Here is an 8,073-nt window from a genome sequence, read left to right as displayed (position 1 = left end):
TATATATATATATATATATATATATGCACTTATATGTGTTGTCTAGTAAACTTTATAGCTAAAGTCTGTCTTGTCATGCTTTCTTCTGCCTAGTCTCCTCTTCATTCTCCAAAACAGAAACAATGAAGTATCTCACTCTATATGCTTTTGAATGCTTGTTAATTTGTTAGGAGTAAAGCATTGGTTTTGGTTCTGCATAATTCTGTAAGCCTAGATAGTGCCTTAATCTAATGACAGAAATAGCAGACACTGATCTTCCTACCAGTTCTTTGGTGTTAAATTCAGCCAGTTAACCTGTATTCTTAAATAAGCAAATATAAAACCACAGTGGACATTGGTCTGAAGACAACACAGGGCACAGATCTAAACGATCACTTGATTAGTTCGGTGGGGGTGCAGAGTCAGTTTCCCTGCTCTGTAGTTCTATACTGAAGGCTTTTCTTACTACTCTGAGGTACTAGAAGTTATAAAAGGTCCTTTTTGGGGTATTGTTTCTCTCGGTACAGAGGGAGACAAATTAGCAAATTGTACTCTAGAAACTATATGGTAAATTAGTTTAACATTTGTCACAAACAGGAATGTTCTTTAAACCCATAGTCTGCTGTCAGCAACAGTCATCCCTTTGAACTCCAGTGGTAAATGGGACTCACTCTTGGTGTGGTGGGGAAACAAAACTGTAGACTGAATAAGATGCCTTAGTGGTAAGAGCTCTTGAGTAAAACCTGCCAGATATTTCTCCTCTTCTCTCCAAAAGAAATTGCTCTGCCTTGGTCTTGGGAAGTGAGGGCTGTCGTTAATGCAAGGGCTTCTTAATGAAAGCTTGGGAAATAGCCTTGTGCTTCTATTTCTAGGTCTCTTGACAGTACAGTGCTTTAGACTATTTAGCCAGTCTGCCTTCTGTTCAGTAAGGGAAACTTGCTGTTGCTTTTATAAGTCACCACTATAATACAGTTATGGTCCATAACTTGTGACTAAGATAGATACCTGGCTACTGCTTCTGCTGCTGGTGATAAAATTGTTGTTTCAAGCTGCAAAAGCAAACCTGTTACACTTTTTGAAATAGCTGAAGGAGTAAGTATGAGTAATGCTGTTCCCTGTTTTTTTTCCCCACTCTACTTTGTGTACTGTTTGCATTACATCTGTTCTACATACTGGGATCAATTTAATTTTAGTATTGTTAGAGTCATGATACATATGTGAAACCATTTCCATGTGTATAGTTAAATACATATAAAGAGGTGGGGGGGGATAGTGCTTCTAAAATTGCTCTACCAGTAAGAAAATACAAATGTGGTTATATTAACGTCTGCTGCTGATAGCTTTCTGCTGGGAGAACTTGTGTGTAAAAAAAACAAACAAACCTCAGTGCGATGGCCCAGGGCAGTCAGTGGTTCAAACTTCACCTGATGCGTAGGTCATGGGACAGAGCTCAAGTTTGAACTTCATTTTCCAACTTGAATTGTCAGTATTATGCATGCCTGTGAATTGTACATTGAAAAACATACGGAGTCTGTATAAAGGTTGTTTTTGGAGTGTACATGCGCTGGCTGCTGGAAATCATGAAACAGGAGAACTTCATACAGGATTTTTTTCCCCTGTTAAGTGGAAGTGTGGCACTATAAACTTTAGAAAAGCTGGATTTAGTTTTCAAAGAGTGTCTTGACATGGTTACTTGAATGATTTGTTAGAAACCATTCTAATTATTCTTGGATAGCTATTGTAATGCTAATTTGCACTGGAAATTTTCTGAACAGGTGTTTAAACTGGGCTTTTAGGTTGCTGAAGCAAACACATTCAAAGGTGGAGCATTTGTCCTGGAGACTTCACTAAATCTGATCTATAACTAATGCAATCATTTCCAATTTTACCATGTCAATAATTAGATGGAGTTGTTTTTTCTTAATTCACATCTCAGGAACTTAAAAGTGAATTTTCAATGTGATAGAACTGAATAATAATTTGTCCTTGATGTAGGTCTATCATTAAGATTGACATTTTTATTTCAAAAGCTGGTACTTCAGTGATTATTTTAAAAAGAATCCCTTTACCGAATTACCAAGTTTGCTGATATAATATTCTTTGTAATGTTTAGGGAATGTGAAGGATGTGACTTAGACTACTTCTAGATTTTCTTTTAAGGGGTTTTTTTTTCCCTAAACTTAGCATTTTCTTTTTAAAACTCAGTACCTGAATGGAAGTCTATGATTGCACTTCAGGGAGCTATAATTTGAACAGAGACTGCATATTAAAGGAAAAGGTGCTAAAAAAAAAATTGAAATGGGAAAATGTAAGCACTCAAGAATTTATTAACTATTGTGTTTGGATCTTAAAGTATGTCAAACATATGTCCAACCTGGACTGGATTTTAAATGCCTTTTGATGGGAAATGTCTGTAGTGTACCAATAGTTCTGTTGGGACTGTGTGTTTTATTGAAGATGAAAACACACATCAATATGCTTTTAAGTAGATTTGAATAAATCCTGTAATTATCTTTAATATACTTTTCCTTCCCCCTCCCTGTTCTCCATCAGGCAAAACAGACGTGTGTGAGCTTGAATTCTAGTTCTTCACATCTTGTGAGTGGAGGCCTTGATAGCACAGTTAATATCTGGGACCTGAAATCCAGAAAGGTTTACCGTAGCCTTAAGGTAAGTTTGGCTGAGGAAGAACCGTCGCTTTTGTGACTTCCAGGTTTTGCCACCAACTGCAGGAAATGCGCGACTTAGAGAAAGTACATCTGTGGCATCAAGCTCACAGATAGCAGCTGGCACACGTGTGTGTCTTGTTCAAGTTTGTGTTCTTTATGTGCTGTAACTAGCAGATTTAACAAGCATGTCTTCAAAGTACAATTCTATAATAATATATGTTTAAATTTTCAGAATAGCCTTCTGATTTTGTGAATTCATATTGATATTCTCTGACGGGGTTTTTTCCAAAGGCAGTATTTCACATAATTGCCGTTTCTGATACATCAAACAAGAAAACACTTTGTAGAATACTGTAGTAGAACTCGTATTATGCAAAACTGGGACATGGTTGTCTTCTTCTAACTGACCCAGTCTGAATGCTCTAAAAGCTTGTCATGATACCCAGCACTTAGAATGGTCTGGTATGTGTCCGTGCTGGCTTCAGTAAATTATTTGCCCTCATTTAGAACCACTGTTAAAAAGGCTATGGAATTTTGGCTTTGACATAATCTTTTTTCCTGGACTTTTAAAGTTACAGTTTGAAACAAACCTACTAACTAGCTAATACAATACTTTAAATATAATTTTCTCCTTTTTGGGGTAGAAGTACTGGATTGTCTTCCCTTATATATTCAGTAAACACAATATCATAATTGCAAATGACTATACTGAAAAGCTGTTTTTTAAATGTGTGTTAATACTAAAAGTAACAGAAGGGGAAGCTGGCAGTAGTACATCAGTTTAACAAAAAGTGTATTCAAATATCACTGATTTCTGGAAGACTTTACTTTTAAAATACTATTAATGACACCTGTGGTAGATATCTCCATGATTGTCTTATTGAGAAATCGTATATAGTCACAGCATCATCTTTACTGATTTTTTAAAACAACCTTCTGAAAACAACCAGAAAGTGGTTAAAAAATAATGGCTGAACTTCAGAATGTTCTGCTGCTGTTTTCTGAGATATTTCATAACAGCTCTTAAATAACCTTTTTAAATGTTACAGATAGTCAGGAAAAAAAATATCAAGCTGCGTTTTTTCTGCAAAAGTGCGGATTAAGAAGGAATGTGGTTATCCTGAGTGTCTTTAACCCTCTTCTTCTGACCTTCCTCCCCCACAGGATCATAAAGATGAAGTCACGTGCATTACATATAATTGGAACGATTGCTACATTGCTTCTGGATCTTTGAGTGGTGAAATTATCCTACACAGCGTTACCACCAACTTGTCAAGTGCTCCCTTCGGTTATGGAAGCCGTCAGGTAGGCTGTCTGTATTAGTTCCTTTTAGATATGGAACTTCAATTCACGGTGTTTATATGTTAAAAGTACTTATGAAGAGCTTTTAAGTTTTGTTAATGCTTCCTTTTAATTTTTGAGAGTGCACGTAAGGAAAAGACAAAGCAGGCCATTGTGTGTTTTCTAGTCTTAAATTACAGAAATACAAGTTTCTCAAGTACCTTTACTTGTATACAAGTTACAGCAAATTTTACTCTGTAGACTCTGGTTCCTCAAGAGCAAACTTTTACACATCTTAGAACTGAACAAAAACCAGTCGGCTTTACAAACCAAAGCAGGATTTCAGTGCACAACTCAGTGTGTGTCGTTACAAAGAACAAAGACCATGTAGTCTGGGTTCTGACTTATCCAAAGTAATCAGATTTACAAGTGAACAGAGCCATCTGTACAGTAGGGGTGACTATAAGCCCGCATTTGGAAATAATAAATTTGTTTAATCTGGAGATTAAAATGCCACAGCTGCTCAAAGAGAAAAGCGATGAGATTCTTTATTACCTACTTAGGTGTTTAGGTAAGATTTTTGGATAAGCAGTTTGAAGGAAAACTGCAGAAGACAAACACAAAGCACATGTACTACTTAAGGGCCTTGGTAGGGTTTTTCACTGCAATTCCTTTTTGCAGACTTAAGATGTTGGAGAATTAGTGGGTATCATGAGGGAATTCCCTTGATATAAGGACATCTGCAGTAGTAAATGAGCTGTGTTGTCCCATTGGAAGAACCACTGTGCATTCTTAGTGTGAATGCTGTCTTAGGTACAGCCAAGGGTTTGTAGTCTCAGCATTCTTTTATTTCTTACTGAATCATTTTTACAGAGGTAGGAGGTGCCTAGGGGATGCAGAACCATTGCTTTGGTCCTAAACCTGACCTTTAATGTCATGGGGAATACTGAAGTTGTGACTTATTCATTTGCTGTTACTGCGACAGCTTTTTCAGCCCTAGACTGCAGTTAGAGTGTGAAGTTAAATTTTTCTCCTGTCTAGCATGAACAAGGTAGCTTGAAGAATCTCTTAAAACTTTATGGGAGATTGTGGTATGCTTTCTGTTGAAAAATGTCCATTGAATTCTAACTCTCTTTGCTCTTAGGTGTCTTTGATCCACTGCCATAGTCTCATACTTGTATTGAAGCCAAATTGTACTTCATACTTGATTTGATCTTAAAAACCTGTCTATATAGTCTGTTCATTTTTTCTGATTTGATTGTTACGTTATTATGAAAAACGTGGATGTGAGGCAGGAGCTACAGGGCTATCCATGGCTGGATTACACAGCGGAGGTGAATTTTCAGAGTGGGGACTATGTTGCTAGTTAATCAGAAAATGAAAAAATTCTTATGAGGATGATTTGCATCAACCTGTTTGATGTGTTCAACTCTTTCCACCAAAAAGTGATTAAGATTAAGTGATGCAGTGATTAGCTATTTTCGCAGATGAAATCAAGAGGCCTGCTGCAAAGCTGAGTGACCTTTAAGGTGGATAAACATATTTGAAGTGTTAAATCAAAGTAATTGCAAGCGCAGAACCACTCTTTGTTTTCTGAGGATCTATAACTTTTTTAAGGGGGGGCAGTTATTTGATTGCAGCCTTAATTTAAAATGGAATTGAGCTATAATTGTGTAATGGGATGGCTACTTGGATGTCCTAGTTTATCAGTTTATTTTGTATCCTAAAAATTCTCTCTGCTCTTATGTGCAGAAACAGCTTTATTTTTGGGTTTTAATTGGTACTTGTAGAGAACTGCAAGATTAATTGTGCAGCGAAGCAAATATCTGAAGACTTGTGTAATTCTGTTAGACTTATAAAGCCTTTGCTTGATTTATAGTTGAGGGGCCCAGGTTTCTAAGAGTAAGCTTGAATAGATACACAGTGTATTGTCCTGTTTGATCCTGGCGCTGGCTGGCTTGGTAAGGGTCACCACCTCCCTAGTAACTTATTTTACAATTGAGGAATGTGAGGTCAGGCTAACCTCATAAAATTTAGCTTGTCTCTGTTTGATTCAGCATGATGGAATGTAGTTTCCTTGCCAGTTAATTTCTGATACTGCATAGACTCTACAAGTAGTAGAATAGCCCAAGGTTGCAGTGCTTTCTGTGACTTTACACCATTTGCTATTCATACGAGTATTGGCCTATATTCTATTAATTGATTTTGATTTAGAAACACCTTTGCGCTTCATTAGAGTTGAGTTCTTGCACAGAGTTGTTTGCAGATCCCATAATTTGTCTTTGCTGTTGGTATTCATTTAGACTACCAGATTCTTATCTGCTTGCTGCTGTGAGGATGAATTAAGGTTTGTTTCAAAACACAGTGTTTGTTCAAGTCTTCACTGCCTGGTGCTGTTCTCCTAGCAACAGGATTTAGTTTAGTTGTTTGAACAGCTGGCTAATTTGTAAAGAAGTGTGATGAGTTCTGGTCACTCCATACACTGAAATAGCTTTAAAAGCTGAAGACTATCAACTGTGTTTACATCTGCCTTCACACTTGTAAGGCTTACTGAGGCATAAAGAAGATTAAGAAACTGTACTGTCTTTAAATAAGGTAATTGGTGACGCTGGACTACTTTTGGTTTAGTTTTGGGCTTTTCACTTGTTTTCCAGTGGTGAAAAACCCCAAGTTTAACAAGTCCTTCTTAGCAATGGACCAGCCATTTTCTGAAGTGCGCTGTTCCTTGTTTGGCTGTCTTACTGTGAAGCTTAAAGACAAGATGTACTTTTATTTTCTACAGAAAATCTACTCTAATCACAGCTAAGGCAAAAAGATGTGGATAGCTTTTTTTTGCTACATTGCCTAGTAAAATGTTCCAAAGAGGACCTAATTTTCTCTTTATGGGTTCAGCACCTTGCACTGTATCTGTTTCTGATAGTTCTGCGTGTGCAGAATTTCCAGAGATCATCAGGAGATATACTAACGAAGATGTAGTGAATCTTGCTTCATATTTGCTTCTTTCCTTTTTTCAGTCTTGACAAGTTAGTTGCAAAACTCGACTCTTTCCAAATAATTGTGTAATTCCTAATAATCTTGAAATTATTTTAGTATGAATGACTAAAATAATTAGAAAACAGATGGCCCCTTTCCTTTCCTGTTCAGACATTTACTTAAGTGTATTTGAGTTTAATCTATTGAACAGCTATGACAACTTAAAATAAAGCAAGTATCTTAAATATCCCCCTAGATCCAAATGAGATGAGATACGTAAGCTTGCCCAGTCAGATTTTTCCCAGTGAAATACATTTCACACCTTTTCCATTTGAATCTGTGGATGAAACTGTAAACATTCTTGGACTTCTTTTCAGAAAAGTACTGATTTTAACTTGTCTCCCACATCCTTAGCTGTTTTTTTTTAATTGTAACTGGTAAAACTTGCAGTTAAACTATATAGGCTGTGTGTCCTTTTTAGAGTTGAGATTCCTTGGCCTATGTACTGCCAGCAATAGGAACTCTATTTAGGCTATTTCCAGCTAGGCTGAGTTGGAGGCCCTAGTCTTCAAAATCAGAGAAACAGAACTTGTGTTTCTAAACCTTAACTTAAGGAAAGGGACAGTAGATGACAAACGAAGTTCATCTGCTTTGGGAAAAACCTGACTAGGAGTGTACTTAAGTTCTGTGTGACTTCATCATGCCAAGCAAAAATCAGCTTTTTTAAAGACTAGTTGGGTGAAGACTGTGACTACGTGTTAGTTTCTTGTCACTAAGACAAAAACATTAGGAAGTATAAAAAATAAGACAAAGAAACATGTATTGGAATTAAAAATAGATGATAGAATCTGATGTAGAATAGATCAAAAAAAGTTTAAAGAATTAGGATTGGCAGAAATACAGAGGGTTAGAAGTAGGGAAGTTGTCTGTTAAAGAGAAGAGAAAGTAACTGAAGAAAATAAGACTTAAATAACACTTAACAAGAGGATACAGTTAATCATGTTAAATTCAGTGATACAAAAGGCAATATTTTCTCTGTGAAATCACAGTTGATCATGGTCATTTTTGATTTTGGCATCCTCTGGCAATAAAGGATCAGAGGGAGAATGTTGGAAAAGTAACTTGAGAAATACACCAAAAGGAATGTTATGAAGAGAAGTTTTGGTTTTAA

General features: G+C 36.5%; 1 protein-coding gene across 1 annotated transcript in view; it reads left to right on the top strand.

The window, feature by feature from the left end:
• Positions 1-980: 980 nt before the first annotated feature.
• NEDD1 (neural precursor cell expressed, developmentally down-regulated 1) overlaps positions 981-8,073 on the top strand; it is a gene marked incomplete at both ends in the record, with an annotated part of 17,142 nt that continues 10,049 nt past the window's right edge. Inside the window, 3 exons of the mRNA XM_010194612.1 lie at positions 981-1,071; positions 2,533-2,649; positions 3,813-3,953. Of these exons, the coding sequence (XP_010192914.1) occupies positions 981-1,071; positions 2,533-2,649; positions 3,813-3,953 (349 nt within the window). The remainder of the gene's footprint in view (positions 1,072-2,532; positions 2,650-3,812; positions 3,954-8,073) is intronic.

This window comes from Mesitornis unicolor, unplaced genomic scaffold, assembly GCF_000695765.1.
Source record: "Mesitornis unicolor isolate BGI_N332 unplaced genomic scaffold, ASM69576v1 scaffold51141, whole genome shotgun sequence".
Taxonomy (NCBI): Eukaryota; Metazoa; Chordata; class Aves; order Mesitornithiformes; family Mesitornithidae; genus Mesitornis; species Mesitornis unicolor.
The sequence above is the reverse complement of the archived record's forward strand: the minus strand, read 5'-3'. Positions and strand labels throughout refer to the sequence as shown.